The sequence below is a fragment of the Homarus americanus genome, unplaced genomic scaffold (genome assembly GCF_018991925.1).
Source record: "Homarus americanus isolate GMGI-L3 unplaced genomic scaffold, GMGI_Hamer_2.0 scaffold27257, whole genome shotgun sequence".
Lineage (NCBI taxonomy): Eukaryota > Metazoa > Arthropoda > Malacostraca > Decapoda > Nephropidae > Homarus > Homarus americanus.
Window position 1 is genome coordinate 25,782 of NW_024744006.1, and position 21,719 is coordinate 47,500.

The 21,719-nt window shown below is 37.8% G+C and overlaps 1 protein-coding gene across 1 annotated transcript in view; it reads right to left on the reverse strand.

Annotated features, from left to right (window-relative positions):
- Nucleotides 1-369: 369 nt before the first annotated feature.
- Nucleotides 370-21,719, reverse strand: part of LOC121877588 (serine/threonine-protein kinase N-like) — an 82,700-nt gene continuing 61,350 nt past the window's right edge. Inside the window, exons 4-7 of the mRNA XM_042383383.1 lie at nt 19,695-19,727; nt 14,447-14,565; nt 9,652-9,841; nt 370-587 (exon numbers count right to left, since the gene is read on the reverse strand). Coding sequence (XP_042239317.1) covers nt 385-587; nt 9,652-9,841; nt 14,447-14,565; nt 19,695-19,727 — 545 coding nt within the window. The 3' untranslated portion in view covers nt 370-384. The remainder of the gene's footprint in view (nt 588-9,651; nt 9,842-14,446; nt 14,566-19,694; nt 19,728-21,719) is intronic.

Genomic DNA, 21,719 nt, shown 5'->3' on the forward strand with positions numbered 1-21,719 from the left:
CCATGATTCTTTGAGACAGTGATATATTGGTACCATGAATCTTTGAGACAGTGATATATTGGTACCATGATTCTTTGAGACAGTGACATATTGGTACCATGATTCTTTGAGACAGTGATATATTGGTACCATGATTCTCCATTACCAACCAAGCTTACATGAGATTCGGTTCAGAGGAGAGACAAGTTATATTAGACTATAACCAAGAAGTATTAGGGTCACGTATTGATGTACCTTCAGGTGCCGTTTCAGACCGTGACCCATCAATCGAACCAAAACATCACCGATTCCTCCACGTGGTCGATAAACAACGTCCATCGAATCCTGACTCTCGTGTGGGCGTTTTCCTCGTAAAGACAGAGAGAACAGCAGCACCCAAGAGAGTCAAGATCCGGTAGAATGAACGGGTCGGGAAACACTCACTTCTTGGAGGTATTTCTTGTCGGCTGCGACTTTATTAGCCTGGAGCATCCTGACGGCATTCTTGGCTCCCTCCATACACCGGCACTCTACGTGGAGCCGATGGATAAGCTCCTCAATTCGAACATCCACCGGGGTCTCTAGGTTGAATTTGTTGGAGGCCTCACCTGGAGAGTGCGTGAAAGAAACCCCCATATTAATGCCATGACAAACAAACACATAAATAGTTAAATTATAACATACTTTCTAGATTCACCTGGGAATAAAAACAACACATTAGTAGTTAAATTATACCATACTTTCCTAGCTTCACCTGGGAATAAAAACACATAAATAGTTAAATTATAACATACTTTCTAGATTCACCTGGGAATAAAAACAACACATTAGTAGTTAAATTATACCATACTTTCCTAGCTTCACCTGGGAATAAAAACACATAACGCATAAATACCTGCCGAGAATTTATCATCTCCACAGCCACCCCCAACTTGCCCGTGTGATTAAAATGACCACCATTTCCAGTCCAAACATTATCGAAATGAAACATTTAAAATCGTTAAATATAAGTGTAAATTATAAATAAGCTCATATACTGAACATTGATACATCACTGAGGAGCAAATCTCAGTAAACTAACAATTAATGAGTAAATTTGAGTGTATGAAAATGAAGTTGTTGGCTCACCCGATGACAGATGAAAATTTGAAAATATAGCAAAGGTCTTATAAAAATGTATATGAGTAAATTAAATAATACATATAATGAATTAAGATGTTGAACTGGGATATATATTTCAGTACGGCAATATAAATTAAACTCAGGTTCAGCTTCTCGTCCAATAAGAATGTTCCTTGCTAACTAACACATTATTTTCGTTCGGTAAAATCTCGTTACAAGTGATAGATATTTGTGCAAACCCTTGAATATAAGCAATAATGAACGCTGATAGTTACTGGAGAGTGAGAATCCAGTACAGAGTTTAGTAAGTAATAAATAGAAAATGGGAATTTAAACAGTGAGTTCCAACCAATCAGAGCCGACATTGAGGCGAGACGTGCAGTCAGAATCGAGGGAGGTCAGACCACGAGTGTGTACCCCAGGACGACAGCGTTCGCCTCACCGTAATTCAACACATTGCCGAGACGTCGACCAATTCACCGAGCCTTTTGGCCGACACAAAACTCACCTCATCATCCATAAACCATCACTAAAATCTAACATAATCATTTGTTTACCACATCGCTTACCAAAACAAAATCTCTACCCGAGGCGCTCCGATTGGTTGTCACGAATCAACCAATGGCGTCCAAATCAGATTCTTGTTTCAACAGGGAAGCCCCAACTCTTTCTCTACCCAATATAGGGTTTATTCGTCTTCCTTCTGTCTGATTGGCGCGCCATTGGTCGATTCGTCACTACCAATCGTAGCGCCTCGACTGCTCGCATCTCTTCCCCTTTACGCCACAAAAGTCTGTCATTCTGGATATTAAAGGCACAGAATCCCGACTACCATCATAGTCTGTCTCTTGCGATAAATCTACACACACACACACATCCTCTCCAGCTGGTGCAGTCTGCCAAACTCGTGGGTGTAACTATAGACAACAAACTGGACTGGAAGGCCCGTGTAAATAACACAGTCAAGGCAGCCTCGTACCGTCTCTACATGCTACAACGACTTAGGTCACTTGGGACACCCACGCCAGAGCTGAGGACCATCTACAACGCCTTTATTCTCCCCAAACTAACATATGCGTCACCAGCCTGGTCGTCTTCTCTCAACTCCACCCAACAACGTCGACTAGAGAAGTACAGAAAAGGGCCTGCAGAATCATGCTCGGCGCAGAATACTCCGGCTACATCAACGCTCTCTCCACCCTGGAAATGCCATCCCTGAGTGACCTCCACCACCAAGCACTGGAAAGGTTTGGCAGCCAACTATTGCACCACCCTCGTCATCGCCACCTCCTGTCACCTGCAGCCCTCCACCCACCTCGCGCAGTCCACCACTACAACAAAATTCAGCCCATAAGAGCCCGCACCGATAGATATAAGAAAAGCACCATCCCATCTATTGTTAAAATAATAAACAACTCCTGATTTATGTACTGTACAGCCCTGTAAATGTATTCAATGCATATTATATCATTATGTCTAAATCAAATGTAAGTCTGTATATTTTCAGCCACCGGCTGCAACTCTATTAATAAACCGTTTATTATTATTATTATTACACACACACAAGCACTCACACACAAGCACTCACACACACAAGCACTCACACACACACACGCACAAATACAGACAGTCAGGTGTCATTCTCCAGTAACTGTTAAGAGGCAATAAAAATAATCAGCATACAGTATTAACCAATCCTTGCAAAGACTCCTATGGTCAAATATTAACTGGCTTGTGGGAGGAGGAGGAGGTAAAGAGAGGAGAAAGACGCAATTTCTTACAGAGGCAAGAGTTGCAGATGTGAATCCTGCTAACCAATACATCTTAGCCGCTCTGTAACCTGCCTTCACCCCCACTTGTGGGGAACATCTCACCTCACAAGATACATTACTCTTTATCAACCCTACAAGATACATTACCCTGTCACCTCATAAGATACATTACTTTATCAACCCTCATAAGATACATTACTCCTGTCACCTCTACAAGATACACATTTTATCAACCCTACAAGATACATTACTCTTATCAACCCTTACAAGATACATTACCCCGTCACCTACAAGATACATTACCTGTCAATTCTACAAGATACATTACTCTTTATCAACCCTTACAAGATACATTACTCCTGTCACCTCTACAAAATACATTACTCTTTATCAACCCCTACAGGATACATTACTCTTTATCAACCCTTACAAGATACATTACTCCTGTCACCTCTACAAGACACATTACTCCTGTCACCTCTACAAGATACATTATTCTTTATCAACCCCTACAAGATACATTACTCCTGTCACCTCTACAAGATACATTACTCCTGTCACCTCTACAAGATACATTACTCTCTCTCTCAATACATCCTACCTGTACTCACAAACTGCCCCAACCTCCATTGCTTCAAGTATCACCGATCACACGACAGTCACGACAGTACTTGGAATTATTATAATTTACCGCATGTGGTGGGATGGTTCTTTACCCGAGTGAGGTACGAGGGACCTCTACACCCCATAGTTCATTCCTAACTTTTGTCGATTCCCTCTAATTAATCTTCCGACGAGTAAAAAAATTTGGGGGGCAGCGAACACACAATGGAATGTGAGGATATTATACAGTAATTTACTACATAGGGCTGGTAAGGGCTGGTAAGGGCTGGTAAGGGCTGGTAAATATGTAAATGTTTGTAGGGAAATGAAAAAGATCACAGTGGGACATTCTGGGATTAAGTGGAGTAAGATGGACAGGTTTAAATAACATTAGTCGTGAAGATTCTTGCTTTAGATATACAGGTGGTGAAAAACATGAAAGGTGTTGGTATTATTGTAAACCAGGAGCTGATCAGAAGTATAAAGGGATATTGAGTAGTGTTAGAGTCAAGTTTATTGCTAAACCCTTGGCCTTGGTACTAATACAGGTTTATGCACCAACAAATGATAGTGAGGATGAAGTCTTAGAAAAATTTGGTGAAGATTTAAAGAAACTAAAAGACACTGTAAGATTTAATGAATGTCTGATTATAATGGATGATTTTAATGCAAACATTGGGACAGGGAAAATAGCACCAGAAGTTGGACCACAGGTGTTGGGTAATAAAAATGAGAGAAGAGGAATATTAAATTACTTTTTAAGGAAAACAAGATGATAAGTGCAAATGTACATGGTTTGAACAACACCCTAGGCGCCTCTGTCTACCCAGCAGTAATTGGGGACCTGGATGTTAATCGATTTGCGGATTGTATTCCGGGGTAATGGTTAGCCAGTGCAGTTGGCGAGTTGTCCGGTCTTCTCGAACTATTCCTTGATACTGGGTCACTAAGCTCGTTAACTCAGAGTGTGGTTGTTGTGTTGGCGACAGCTTCTACATCTTAAACAAATTCATGCCTAGGTGGCCCTTGGGCCGGCCATCCTCGAACACAAGGGGCAACCATTATTATTATTATTGTAGGCATCTCTATACATAGTCTCACCCAACATGCAGTAGTCAAGAATCAAATAAATTACATTTTAATCCAGGAAAGATTCAGAAATTCAATACATAACTCGAACCAAGACCAATCCAGGGGCAGATAGTGGGTCAGACCACGTCCCAGTAATGAGTTCAGTGAGTCCTAAAACATAAAAAAAAATAAAAAAAATAAAAATATGGACTAAATCAAATTGAATATAGGCAAACTCAAAACAGGTGCCGGGATAGAATATGAAATTGAAACTGAAAATAGGTTTTTAGTATTGCTAGAAGGTGACTTTGACGAACAAGGATCAGCACAACAATTTAATAATTACAAAGAAGTAATGTTAGAGACTGGGGGAAAACTTATAGGGCATAAGAGGAACGAGGCTAAAAGTAAGTGGATGACAAAAGAAATTTAAAAGAAAATAGATAGACAAAGAAATATGAGAAAACAAAGTGAGGCTTACAAAAAAATTAACAAAGAAATCCAAAGGGAGTGTAGACAGGCCCAGAAAGATGATCTAGAAAGGAAATACAAGGAGATTGAAGATGATGACAGAAGGCATAATTATAGGGAAATGAACAGAAAGATTAAACAAATGAACCAATAGGAAATAAATGGGGTGGGAGACAATTAAAAGCAAAGACAAGAAGATCCTGTTTGTGGTAGAAGAAGTAAAAGAGAGATGGACAGAGAACATAGAAGAAGTATACAATGGTGAGGATAAAGTAGAGGGAAGAAACAAAAAGGAAATAAAGTTCAAACTACCAATTATGGAAACAAGTTGAGGCAGCTGTGAGCAACATGATAACTGATAAAGCTTGTGGGGCTGATCAGCTTCCAGTAGAATATATAAAACAAATGGACAGGAATGGGATGAAATGTTTGACTGAATTCAATGTTTGTGTTAACCAGTGGTGGGCACGGTTCCGCTAACTGTTAATTAGAGAAGCTAACTTTCTCGTTAGCGGAAAAGCGTTTTCGCTAACTTTAGAAACCATTAGCGGACCAATTAGCTTCCGCTAACTTTAGGTCCGCTAACAAAATTTATACATGTTTGTTCCTGTCTGTTGTAAGCGTGTGACGCCGCGACGCGTGTCTCCAACGGCCAGTCAGGCACGCTTGGCTGACTGCGTGTTAGTACGTGTAAAGATAACTTGAGGGCCAAGAGAGCCACCCTGTCAGATGGCAATTTTGAGAGGCTAATGTTTATGAAGGGCAACCAGCATCACGTGGAGGCGATGAAGGCCCAGCCACTGCAGCCGGAGTGAATGGAATTTTTCGATTATTAAAGTTTAATACTTTTTTTTTACAGTAAATAAAGACTGTCAGTGTATGTTGAAAGAATCATAGAATGTAATTGTAAACTAATGTATAATTTCATTTCTCATTTAGTTGTTAATTTAATTAGGATTTTTTGTGTCAATATATTTGGTTATGCTAAGTACTGCATAAGTTCATAACCAGGATGTCATCCAAGGTGTGCGCCAAACAAAATTTTCTAAAAACTTACTTTTCATTAAAGTTTAGAGTTTTCTGTTTATTTACATGACTAACACCAACAATTAGTTATATAAAAATGCACTGCTATAATGTGTATGTGGTTGGTATTGCATATTTATATATGAATAATGAATAAGGCCGATAGGTTGTTTGAGAATGCAAATTAATTATTTGTGAAACTGTGTACAGTGTACACCTTGATAAGTTGATCATCATCTGATCTTGGCATGATGCTATTTGCTACCTATGCTATACAGTACTATAGTTTTTGGATTTGTTTAATACTTTCTGTCTTTTCGTACAGTGAATAAAGATTATAAAGTGTATGTTGAAACTTGAATGTAAACTAATGTTTAATTTCATTTGTTCATTTAATTATTTGTGTACACCTTGATCATCATCTGATCTTGGCAAGCTATACCTTTTTGGAAAGCTATATGTCTAAGCTACAAGACAACATATGAAAATTTCAGCTCTCTAGGTCTGTTTTTAAGGGTTTTAGAACCCCCTCCCCCCCCAAAAAAAAACGAAGCTAAATTCATATAATAAAAGTTAGGGGTTAGCGTTAGCTTCCTCTAATTTTTTTAGCTGTTTAGCATTAGCGAAGTTAACTTTTTAGTTAGCGGATTAGCGGTTAGCGAAGCTAACTTTTCGTTTAGCTGTGCCCACCACTGGTATTAACTAAAAACCCATGAGCCTTAGAGTGCAGCCACTTTAGAACAATAAGCCTAACATGTCAAGCCTGTAAAGCTTTATTAAACATAATATTAAGTAAAATAAAGTTTCAAATAGAAAGTGAGTTATGTGAAGATCAAAATGGTTTTAGGAAGGGAAGAGGAACTACAGAAGCTGTATTTAGTTTGAGAATTTTGAATGAAAGAGCTTTAGAGGTCCAAAGAAATTTGTATATCTGCTTTGTTGATTTTGAAAAGTAATTTGTAAGGTAAAATCTAATAAACTTATACAGATCTAGGAAAAAATATGCATTAATGAAGGAGATACAATATTAGAATTTGCAAGAATCTTTACTGGCAACAGAAGGCTGAAGTGTTGGTAAATAAAGAACTTACTAATTACTTCACAGTTAGACAGGGAGTAAGACAAGGTTGTGTTCTGTCTCCAACATTGTATAATATATATTCAGAATTATTATTGAGAGAAGTTATAAGTGATAATGAAGGACGATAAGTTAATGGTGAAGTAATATGCACTACACAGATGACACTGCTCTTACCACAGATAGTGAAGAGGCATTACAAAAACTCGTTAACAGATTAGTGGAAAAAGGTGAAGAATATGGGTCAAGAGTTAATGCTGTAAGGACTAAAGTAATGGTCATTTAAGGTGAAGAATATGGGTCAAGAGTTAATGCTGTAAAGACTAAAGTAATGGTCATTTAAGGTGAAGAATATGGGTCAAGAGTTAATGCTGTAAAGACTAAAGTAATGGTTATTTAAGGTGAAGAATATGGGTCAAGAGTTAATGCTGTAAAGACTAAAGTAATGGTCATTTAAGGTGAAGAATATGGGTCAAGAGTTAATGCTGTAAAGACTAAAGTAATGGTCATTTAAGGTGAAGAATATGGGTCAAGAGTTAATGCTGTAAGGACTAAAGTAATGGTTATTTCCAATTTGAAAATAAATAAAAATAAATTATGGTCGGCAACAGAGAACTTAAAACAATAGAAAATTTTGTGTATCCCGAGAAGTAGCATTAGCTGTGATGGCAGATGTATGGAAAAATATAAAAACAAAATTAATTAAAGCAAAAACAGCATTTAATAACCTAAATAACCAAATGAAAATTAACTTTAACTTCAATTTGAGTAAAAGGCTGTTAAAAGGCTTTATATGGCAAGGACTGATGTATGGGTCAGTAGCTGGACGCTCTCAGCAGACACCAGACAGAGGTTGGAGATCTTTCAAATGTGGTGTTATTGGTGAATGTTAAGAATAAACTACACTGTCAGGAAAACGAATGAAGAAATACTAAGGTTATCAAAAACTTCAAGGGAAATACTTGTAATGTACAGAAAAATCAAAATCAAATACTTTGGTCATATAATTAGGGATGAGGAAAGATAACAGAAATATTAATTGTCGGTAAAGTTGAGGGTAGGAGGGACAAGGGAAGGCACAGACTGTGATGGAAAATTGAAATAAGAAATGGATCCCCAGAGTTACAAAACCTTCCCTACAGCTATCTACCACTGATGATGACCACCGTCCCTACAGCTATCTACCACTGATGATGACCACGGTCCCTACAGCTATCTACCACTGATGATGACCATCCACAGCTATTCACCACTGATGATGACCACGGTCCTACAGCTATCTACCACTGATGATGACCACAGTCCCTACAGCTATCTACCACTGATGATGACCACCGTCCCTACAGCTATCTACCACTGACGATGACCACCGTCCTGCAGCTATCTACCACTGACGATGACCACCGCCCTACAGCTATTCACCACTGATGATGACCACCGTCCCTGCAGCTATCTACCACTGACGATGACCACCGCCCACAGCTATCACACAAACCACCCCTCAGCTACTACCACTGATGATGACCACCGCCCTACAGCTATCTACCACTGATGATGACCACGGTCCCACAGCACTACCACGATGAACCGCCCTACAGCTATCACCACTGATGATACCACGGTCCCTCACCACCACTGATGATGACCACCGTCCCACAGCTATCTACCACTGATGATGACCACGTCCCTACAGCTATCTACCACTGATGATGACCAGCCACATCTACCACTGATGATGAACGTCCTAACTACCACTGATGATGACCACCGTCCCTACAGCACACCACTGATGATGACCACCGCCCCTACAGCTAACTACCACTGATGATGACCACCGCCCTACAGCTAACTTCCACAGATAATCGCCAACACATCTTCATATTTACACAACTTCATCTCATTTCTGTAATTGTGATTCTGTTTACTATATTCACCCTTGCCGTCACCTTGCCAACTCCCCGCCTCTCAGTTCTTCTCCTTATCATAAAACCTCTTAGGGTCTTTAGTAACACGACGACTCAGATAATATATTCGACAATACCGCTCGTCCTCTCGCTGAACTTAATAATAAAAAAGATAAACGTCTATTACTCTTTCGTTAAGTTTATTGCTTTTGTTTTCTTCTACTTTCGCTAAATATATTCAGTTTATCTCCGCTAACACCTTCACTACAGGGACGATTTTACACTCAAAGACCACCCCACACACACTGAGACTCCACCCCCCCCATCAAACACACACTAACACGAATATCCCTCCAATAAAAGTGACATTGGTCCAAATGACAAGCAATTATGGACAGTATGGATGCAGTACACAAGGAAGGAGAGAGTGTGTGGCCGGCACTCAATCCGACACTCTTCATATCCCAAACTGCAAAGTCAGGTACCTAATCACAGCTGGGTGAACTACGAGTGCCCGAGTGTGAACCAGTGACCCTTAGGATGTAAGATCAGAGCAATACATTAACCTCTACCATATTAGCCTCTCACCCTCTATACCTCCACACACACAAATAAAACACCTCACCTTTGGGCTTCCCTTCGGCGTCGAGACCGTTTTCCGTTTGGCTTTGCTTGGCTTTCATTCTTCTCATTTTTATGTATTCGATCTTCGCTTTAGAGTCCGCTAACATCTGCTGGGCCTCCGCTAGTAGTTTCTTGTCTCTCATTGGTCCCGTGCTGTACATCTGTATCATGTTCTCCGCCCCCGCTTTAACCTGCGAAAGAAAGGGGTCCCATTGGTCGAGAGCAAAATGGACGAAATACACACACACACACACACAAAAATCCTGAATCGTTGGGTCCTGAAATTGTTGGGTACTGTGAGGGTGTGAACAATGTAAGGGTGTGAACTAGGTAAGGGTGTGAACTAGGTAAGGGTGTGAACAATGTAAGGGTGTGAACTAGGTAAGGGTGTGAACAAGGTAAGGGTGTGAACTAGGTAAGGGTGTGAACTAGGTAAGGGTGTGAACTAGGTAAGGGTGTGAACTAGGTAAGGGTGTGAACTAGGTAAGGGTGTGAACTAGGTAAGGGTGTGAACTAGGTAAGAGTGTGAACTAGGTAAGGGTGTGAACTAGGTAAGGGTGTGAACTAGGTAAGGGTGTGAACTAGGTAAGGGTGTGAACTAGGTAAGGGTGTGAACTAGGTAAGGGTGTGAACTAGGTAAGGGTGTGAACTAGGTAAGGGTGTGAACTAGGTAAGGGTGTGAACTAGGTAAGGGTGTGAACTAGGTAAGGGTGTGAACTAGGTAAGGGAGTGAACTAGGTAAGGGAGTGAACTAGGTAAGGGAGTGAACTAGGTAAGGGAGTGAACTAGGTAAGGGAGTGAACTAGGTAAGGGTGTGGAACTAGGTAAGGGTGTGAACTAGGTATGGGTAAACCAGGGGCGGTGTGAACTAGGCGGTGTGAACTAGGCGGGCAAGTGAACCAGTGGGTGTGAACCAGGCGTGGAACCCAGGTGGCGGGTGTGAACTACAGATAAGGGTGTGAACCAGGATAAGGGTGTGAACTAGGTAAGGGTGTGAACTAGGTAAGGGTGTGAACTAGGTAAGGGTGTGAACAATGGGAGGGTGTGACCAGGTAAGGGTGTGAACTAGGTAAGGGTGTGAACTAGGTAAGGGTGTGAACTAGGTAAGGGTGTGAACTAGGTAAGGGTGTGAACTAGGTAAGGGTGTGAACTAGGTAAGGGTGTGAACTAGGTAAGGGTGTGAACTAGGTAAGGGTGTGAACTAGGTAAGGGTGTGAACAATGTAAGGGTGTGAACTAGGTAAGGGTGTGAACTAGGTAAGGGTGTGAACAAGACAGAGGAAGAACAAAACCCGATCAAGAACAAAAGAGCGTAAGAACATTATAGATGATGAAATTATAGTGAACAAAATATTTAAGCCTCAATATGAAGCCATTATACAAGTTATATGCGATTATCGAGAACAATTTTAACCAGATTTGTTTATATTACTGTTTGGTGTTTATATGTTGAATGTATATTGAAGAAAGTAAACATTAACTGCTTATATACAATAAAACCTCCATATAATGAACTTCTCTCTCCACATACCGGACTTTACAACATAAGATAATTTTTTTGTCTCATAAACGGCTAAAAAAAATCGTCGAGCGTCCTATATGTGAAGTTGTGATTTCCTGTGTCGTAGTGAATCCTCCAGTTGCTGTCTCCAGTAGGCTAAATTCTACCTAACCCAACTCCACAATTAAAAATATATTATTTACTTACTTAAACACATTATTATTACTTTTAATTAATTATAAAGTTGGATTTTTAACTACTGTACTGATGATGATAACCTGAGATGATTAATGTCCGTACAGCAGACGCCCAACCCCTCAGAGGTAACTAAGCAGTAGCCATTTCTGAACTCTTACATGCATTACTATGTATTAATGTCATACCTACAGCATTTACCATCACATTTACAAATACCTGATACAAATGAGGATCTACAGTAGCTAAAACAACTATCTGTGTATTCTTTGTGGGGAAACAATATGAGACCATGGACGAGGGCTGTCAATAGTCACACGTAAATGAAGCATATCGATCCCCACCTGCATAGATTGTTGTTTTACTTACTGTACCTATGGAGGTTTCACATCTAATGGACCCTTGATATAATGGACTTTCATCTCCATTTAGTCCATTATATAGAGGTTTCACTATATTCTGTATTGTTATGCCTTTAACAGTGACCTACATAATTAAACATAAGAAACCTTCACTTTCCTTGTTACAATATTTGTTTGTAACTAAACAAACAAACAAACACAAATTTAAGATAAGTTACATCACTTTGTTTACCTGACATGTTTATTATACTTAACAGTCACTCAAAAACTATCTCCACTTTTGTTTTTTACGGGGATTAGCTCACCCATCGACCCACAACGGGGCCTGGGGGGTGAAAAAATAAGAGTAAAAGAAATTAAAAATAGAAGAGAAAATGACTACACCACGAAGATGCCTGAAAACCAGCTTTTTAAAGTGAGACAGATTGTATGAGTATGGAAACACAGACGAAGGCAGAGCATTCCACAGTTTGAGGAAAGAAGGATGTACTATAACGGGTTATTATAGTGTGACCGACATCCACAGAGAAACGGTGGGCACCGCGGGCAAGACGTGTGTTACGAGCCCACGGCCTTGCCGGCGGTACACAGGATGCCAAATCCACCGAACATTGCCCGTTAAAGTACCTGTAAAAGAGAGAGAGTGAAGCAACATTGTGGTGAAGAGAAAGGGAAGAGAGATTGTCGACTAAAGGAGGAGAGTTAATAAGACGAAATGCCTTTGATTCCACCCTATCTAACAGAAGAAGAGCCACCCCAGATATGAGAGCAGTACTCCAAGTTAGGAAAAATTATTCCCTTATATACTTGAAGCAACTGCTCAGGAGTAAAGTAGCTACGGCAGCTGTACAGCATTCACAACTTTCGGGAGGCAGCTTTAGCAATGTGTGGCTTCCATGACATAATAGAGGAAATGGTGAGGCCTAGCATATCTATTTTAGAATTTGGCAGAATGATAGCGTCCTGAAATGTAATTGGTGGGAGATCATCTAATTTGGAAAGTGTAATTAGTAAATAGTTTTATTACTATTGAATTTAACCAAGTTTGTACCTCCCCATTCAGAGATGCTGCACAGATCCGCATTGATAGAAGTAATGATATCAGCTCTAGAAACAGATCTAGTTTGAGAGTTAGGAGGAAGGGGAAAATGTGAAGAAGAGTGAAGAGTAGAATCATGAGCGTAAGAATGGATAGAATTAGTCGTAGTGTGAAGTAAATCATTGATAAAAAGAAGGAAGAGAGTAGGTGAAAGAACAGAACCCTGTGGCACACCACTATTGGTAGAGAAAGAGCGAGAGATCGATCCCTCAACTGCCATGGATCGGTTCTCAAGGATCGATGAGTCCCAGAATGAACACCGTGACTCCTGTTGTCTTGGTAGAGTTGTCAAAATCAATCATCTGCCGTGTCATATTTTCTCAACACATTTTTGCATAGATACTTTATTGAGCGACTGTACTTGTATGCAAGAAATACACAAGTTGTTTTAAGTTTATTTCAAAGTTGCAAATAGAGAAAAACAGCAAACCTCACAACACTTTTTGATATAACATGACATTCAAAACTTACAAATATACAGTATATCAAATTCTATCATCTCATAATCTTTGCTACATTACACACTACAAAAAAATTTTCCTACTTTTTCTACAGTCTGATTTAAACATTTTCTTTACAAATTTGGCTGAAATAAAAAAAAATAACCAATTTAAAATAGAAAAGAAAAAAGAATTGACCTATAAGTTAAAATCTTCATCAAGCAGGCAAGGTGAGATACAGGTGTAATTAATATTAAAAATGATGCCAAAAAAATGACCTCAAATACCATGCATATCCATTTCCTATATCATAAAAACAGTACCATTCCATTACCCACAAAACCATACCATTTCCTAACTATAAACCCCTACCATTTCCATTACAGTACAGAATACCTACAAAAACACTACCATACCATTTCCTAACAACAAAACCATACCATTTCCTAACTATAAACCCCTACCATTTCCATTACAGTACAGAATACCTACAAAAACACTACCATACCATTTCCTAACTACAAAACCATACCATTTCCTAACTATAAACCCCTACCATTTCCATTACAGTACAGAATACCTACAAAAACACTACCATACCATTTCCTAACTACAAAACTCATACCATTTCCATTACCTACAAAAACACTCCACCATTTTATTATCCGAAACCTTATCAGTTAATAACTTAACTAAATACTATAGATACAATTGATAAGTGTTACAAGGTCAGATTAAAATGGTCTCAACACATATTGTTGGCTAAGGGCAACAAAGTGTTCGTAGGGTAAGTAAGTGTTGATGTAAGTGTTGCTGATAGTTTAAAAGTGTTACTGATAGTTTAAAAGCGTTACTGATAGTTTATAAGTAAGGTTGATAGTTTATATAAGGTTGATAGTTTATAAGTGTTGCTGATAGTTTATAAGTGTTACTGATAGATAATAAGTGTTGCTGATAGTTTATAAGTGTTACTGATAGATAATAAGTGTTGCTGATAGTTTATAAGTGTTACTGATAGATAATAAGTGTTGCTAATAGTTTATAAGTGTTGCTAATAGTTTATAAGTGTTGCTAATAGTTTATAAGTGTTGCTAATAGTTTATAAGTGTTGCTAATAATTTATAAGTGTTGCTAATAGTTTATAAGTGTTACCCAACCCAGCCCAATCCTACCCAAGCTATGGTCACCCTCAAGTCTTACCTTCAACTCTATCTCAAGTTGTTTCTCGAGGGATACTAGTCTCTGGTCGAAGGAGGAGAGGGAGAGAGGTTCCAAGGATTTCTCTTGAGCATCGGTCGCCATTGGTGATAAAGGAGGATCTGGAAATATATAGACGACATTAGACACGATGATAAACAAGAGAATGGCGATAAACAAGAGAATGACGATAAACAAGAGAATGGCGATATGTAGAGATGATAAACAAGAGAATGACGATAAACAAGAGAATGGCGATAAACAAGAGAATGACGATAAACAAGAGAATGGCGATAAACAAGAGAATGACGATAAACAAGAGAATGGCGATAAACAAGAGAATGGCGATAAACAAGAGAATGGCGATAAACAAGAGAATGACGATATGTAGAGATGATAAACAAGAGAATGACGATAAACAAGAGAATGGCGATAAACAAGAGAATGGCGTTAAACAAGAGAATGACGATAAACAAGAGAATGACGATAAACAAGAGAATGACGATAAACAAGAGAATGACGATAAACAAGAGAATGACGATAAACAAGAAAATGACGATAAAACAAGAGAATGGCGATAAACAAGAGAATGGCGATAAACAAGAGAATGGCGATAAAAACAAGAGAATGACGATAAACAAGAGAGAATGGCGATAAACAAGAGAATGGCGATAAAACAAGAGAATGAAGATGTGCAGAGATGATAAACAAGAGAATGACGATAAAACAAGAGAATGACGATAAACAAGAGAATGACGATAAACAAGAGAATGACGATAAACAAGAGAATGGCGGATAAACAAGAATGACGATAAACAAGAGAATGACGATATGTAGAGATGATAAAACATGAGAATGGCGATAAACAAGAATGACGATAAACAAGAGAATGGCGATAAACAAGAGAATGATGATAAACAAGAGAATGGCGATAAAACAAGAGAATGACGATAAACAAGAGAAATTAATATAAACAAGAGAATGACGATAAACAAGTAGAATGGCGATAAACAAGAGAATGACGATAAACAAGAGAATGACGATATGTAGAGATGATAAACATGAGAATGGCGATAAACAAGAGAATGACGATAAACAAGAGAATGGCGATAAACAAGAGAATGACGATAAACAAGAGAATGGCGATAAACAAGAGAATGGCGATAAACAAGAGAATGGCGATAAGCAAGAGAATGACGATATGTAGAGAATGACGATATGTAGAGATGATAAACAAGAGAATGACGATAAACAAGAGAATGACGATAAACAAGAGAATGGCGATAAACAAGAGATGGAAGACAAAAGATAGACGATATGTAGAGATGATAAACAAAAGAATGACGAAAAACAAGAGAATGACGATAAACAAGAGAATGGCGATAAACAAGAGAATGACGATAAACAAGAGAATGGCGATAAACAAGAGAATGACGATATGTAGAGATGAAAAAATACCAAAATAACTTTAATCAAAATACGAAAAAAAGTAAAAAAAAAATTACAATGAAATATCCAGAAATATAAATCACAATTATAATCAGCGTCATACAACACAACAATGCACCTGAAGTTTAATCACCCTAACACTATTTGATGGGATGGGGTTAGGTTAGTTTTGTTAGGTTAGGTTAGGTTAGGTTAGGTTAGGTTAGTTTTTGGTTAGGTTAGGTTAGAATTATTAATCTCCAGGAGGTGAAGTTAGGTTAAGTGAGCATTAGATTGGTTTAGACTTCAGGTGAAATAAGCTAGAGATGCACACACACACACACACACACACCGCACGCACACACACACACACACACACACACACACACACACACACACACACACACACACACACACACACACACACACACACACACACACACACACACACACACACACACACACACACACACACACACACACACACACAGTCTTCAAAATTTCTTGGACCAAAATGTGACTCTTAAAACTATCCAACACAAAAACAACACACTATCAACATTCATACACATTCAAAACATACAAAGGTAATGTTAGAGTATTATTACTATCAACATTCATACACATTCAAAACATACACAGGGGTAATGTTAAAAGTATTATTACACTATCAACATTCATACACATTCAAAACATACACAGGGAGTAATGTTAGAGTATTATTACACTATCAACATTCATACACATTCAAAACATACACAGGAATGTTAGAGATTATTACACTATCAACATTCATACACATTCAAAACACAGGGGTAATGTTGAAGTATTATTACACTATCAACATTCATACACATTCAAAACATACAGGAGTAATGTTGAGTATTATTACACTATCAACATTCATACACATTCAAAACATACACGGAGTAATGTTAGAGTATTACACTATCAACATTCATACACATTCAAAACATACACAGGGAGTAATGTTAGAAGTATTATTACACTATCAACATTCATACACATTCAAAACATACACAGAGTAATGTTAGAGTATTATTACACTATCAACATTCATACACATTCAAAACATACAAGTTTAGTAACACTACAACATTCATACATTCAAAACATACAGGGTATTATATCATCCATTCATACATTCAAACATACAGGAGAATTTAGAGTATTATTACACTATCAACATTCATACACATTCAAAACATACACAGGGAGTAATGTTAGAGTATTATTACACTATCAACATTCATACACATTCAAAACATACACAGGAGTAATGTTAGAGTATTACACTATCAACATTCATACACATTCAAAACATACACGGGAGTAATGTTAGAGTATTACACTATCAACATTCATACACATTCAAAACATACACAGGAGTAATGTTAGAGTATTATTACACTATCAACATTCATACACATTCAAAACATACACAGGGAATGTTAGATATTACATATCAACATTCATACAAAACATGATAATGTTAGAGTATTATTACACTATCAACATTCATACACATTCAAAACATACACAGGGAGTAATGTTAGGTATTATTACACTATCAACATTCATACACATTCAAAACATACACAGGGTAATGTTAGAGTATTATTACACTATCAACATTCATACATTCAAAACATACACGGGAGTAATGTTAGAGTATTATTACACTATCAACATTCACATTCAAAACATACACAGGGAGTAATGTTAGAGTATTATTACACTATCAACATTCATACATTCAAAACATACACGGGAATAATTTAGAGTATTATTACCTATCAACATTCATACACATTCAAAACATACAAGATAATGTTAAAGTATTATTACTATCAACATTCATACACATTCAAAACATACACAGGAGTAATGTTGATATTATTACTATCAACATTCATACACATTCAAAACATACAGGGAGTAATGTTAAGTATTATACTATCAACATTCATACACATTCAAAACATACACAGGGAGTGTTAGAGTATTATTACACTATCAACATTCATACATTCAAAACATACACAGGAGTAATGTTAGAGTATTATTACACTATCAACATTCATACACATTCAAAACATACACGAGTAATGTTAAAGTATTATTACACTATCAACATTCATACACATTCAAAACATACGGGAGTAATTTAAGTATTATTACACTATCAACATTCATACATTCAAAACAAACAAGAATTTATAACAACATTCATACATTCAACATACAGGGAATGTTAAGTATTATTACACTATCAACATTCATACACATTCAAAACATACACAGGGAGTAATGTTAGAGTATTATTACACTATCAACATTCATACACATTCAAAACATACACAGGGAGTAATGTTAGAGTATTATTACTATCAACATTCATACATTCAAAACATACGGGAGTAATGTTAGAGTATTATTACACTATCATTCACACATTCAAAACATACACAGGTAATTAATATTATTACACTATCAACATTCATACACATTCAAAACAACACGAGTAATGTATATTAACTATCAACATTCACATTCAAAACATACACAGGGTAATGTTAGAGTATTATTACATCAACATTCATACACATTCAAAAAACGGGAGTAATGTTAGATATTACTATCAACATTCTACATTCAAAACATACACAGGGTAATGTTGAGTATTATTACACTATCAACATTCATACACATTCAAAACATACACAGGAATATGTTAGAGTATTATTACACTATCAACATTCATACACATTCAAAACATACACAGGAGTAATGTTAGAGTATTATTACACTATCAACATTCATACACATTCAAAACATACACAGAATATGTTGAGTATTATTACACTATCAACATTCATACACATTCAAAACATACACAGGGTAATGTTAGGTATTACACTATCAACATTCATACACATTCAAAACATACACAGGGAGTAATGTTAGGTATTATTACACTATCAACATTCATACACATTCAAAACATACACAGGGGTAATGTTAGAGTATTATTACACTATCAACATTCATAACAAGGAGTAATGTAGAGTATTATTACACTATCAACATTCATACCATAAAACATACAGGTAATGTTGAGTTTTACACTATCAACATTCATACACATTCAAAACATACACAGGAGTAATGTTAGATATTAAACACACAACAAACTATCAACATTCATACATTCAAAACATACACAGGGAATGTATATTAACTATACATTCAAATCAATAATTAATTTATTACACTATCAACATTATACACATCAAAACATACACAGGGTAATGTTAAGTATTATTACTATCAACATTCATTCAAAACATACACAGGGAGTAATGTTAGAGTATTATTACACTATCAACATTCATACATTCAAAACATACACAGAGTAATGTTAAGTATTATTACACTATCAACATTCATACACATTCAAAACATACACAGGGAGTAATGTTAGAGTATTATTACACTATCAACATTCATACACATTCAAAACATACAGGGAGTAATGTTAGATTATTACACTATCAACATTCATACACATTCAAAACATACAGGGTAATGTTAAGAGTATTATTACACTATCAACATTCATACACATTCAAAACATACACAGGAGTAATGTTAGAGTATTATTACACTATCAACATTCACATTCAAAACAAGGAATATAAGTATATTACACTATCAACTTATATTCAAAATACACAGGGAGTAATGTTAGAGTATTATTACACTATCAACATTCATACACATTCAAAACATACAACATTACCTTTCCCAGCATTCCTCACTCTATGATAAAGACCTAATGGAAAAAACACCGAACATCTCAACATTAATTTGGGAAGAAAGTAATTTGGGAAGAAAGTAATTGATGTCATGGCGAATAGGTAAAAAGCCCAGTTTATTTTACCTGATGATTAAACACCACTCGGGGTTAGGTTAGGTTAGGTTAGGTTAGGTTAGGTTAGGTCAAGGTCAGGTCAGGTAAGGTAAGGAAGGGTAAGGTTAGGTCAGGTAAGGTCAGGTTAGGCAAGGTCAGGTAAGGTCAGGTAAGGTAAGGTTAGGTTAGGTAAGGTAAGGTTAGGTTAGGTAGGCAAAGGTAAGGCAAGGTCAGGTAAGGTCAGGAAAGGTCAGGTAGGTTAGGTTAGGTAAGGTAAGGTCCAGGTAAAGGCAAGGTTAGGCAAGGTCAGGAGTCCAGGTTAGGCAAGGTCAGGTAGGTCAGGAAGTAAGGTTAGGTTAGGCAAGGTTGAGTTAGGTCAGGTAAGGTGAGTAAGGTAAGGTTAGGTCAGGTAAGGTTAGGTCAGGTAAATGAGTCAGGTCAGGTAAGGCAAGTTAAGCAAAGGTCAGGTAGGTCAGGTAGGTAAGTTAGGTTAGGTTAGGTAAGGTAAGGTAGGTAAGGTTAGGTTAAGGTTAGGTTAGGAGGTCAGGGTAAGGCAAGGTAAGGCAAGGTCAGGCAAGGTCAGGCAAGGTAAGGTAAGGTTAGGTAAGGTATTAGATAGATTTAGATTAGGTTAGGTTAGGTTAGGGTGTATAATGCTCAGGTGAATAACACAATGGTACAGCCATGACTGATAAGATTAACAAGTAAACAATTATACTACTGAGGCAAACAAGATAGGTAAACAGTTCTACTATCAATGACATAGGTGTTATAGGTAAACAATTATACTAGTTGAGAGTCAAACAAGATAGGTAAATAATTCTACTATCATTGACCAGGTGTTATAGGTAAGCTAATTATACTAGTTGAGGTCAAACAAGATAGGTAAACAATTCCACTAACAAAATGACATGGGTGTTATAGGTGAAGTGAGAGGTAAACAAGATAAGTAAACAATTCCACTATCAATATAACATAGATATTATAGGTAAACAATTATTCTATGACAAATTTGTAAACAATTATATCATGAACACGTGTAAACAACTGTTATGTCGATATGTAGTTAGAGATTGAAGGGAAAATAGATCATAGAAGAGAGATTGAAGAATAGATCATGAAGAAGATTGAAGGAAATAGATCATGAAAGAGATTGAAGGAAATAGATCATGAAAGATTGGAGAAATAGATCATGAAGAGATCGAAGGGAAATAGATCATGAAAGAGATTGAAGGAGAAATAGATCATGAAAGAGAGAAAGATAAAAAAAATACAGAAAAAGGAGAGATTATAAGAAGGAGAGAGAGAGAGACAACAGCCCCCAGTCTCACAGTGTTGCACCACCATCAAATACTCACCCTGGGTAGACCTGACAGCCCTTCTTACTATACAATGTTTACCCACCCCCAACCCACCCTCACCCCAACCTCACAACCCAACCTCACCCCAGCCTCCCTCCAACCCACCCCACCACTCAACCTCACCCCAACCCAACCTCACCCCAACCCAACCTCACCCCAACCCAACCTCACCCCAACCTCACCAGCCTCCACCCCAACCCACCCCACCCCAACAACCTCAACCACAACCCAACCCAACCTCACCCCACCTCCACCCCAACCCTCACCTCCCAACCCAACTCACCCCAGCCCAACCCAACCTCACCCACCCAACCTCACCCCAACCCACCGCAACAACCCACCCCAACCCAACCTCACCCCAACCCAACCTCACCCCAACCAACCTCACCCCAACCCAACCTCACCCCACAACCTCACCCCAACCCACCCACCCCCCAACCTCAACCCACCCCAACCCCAAACCCAACCTCACCCCAACCTCACCCCAACTCACCTCAGCCAACCCAACTCACCTCAACCCAACCTCACCCCCAACCCAACCTCACCCCACACC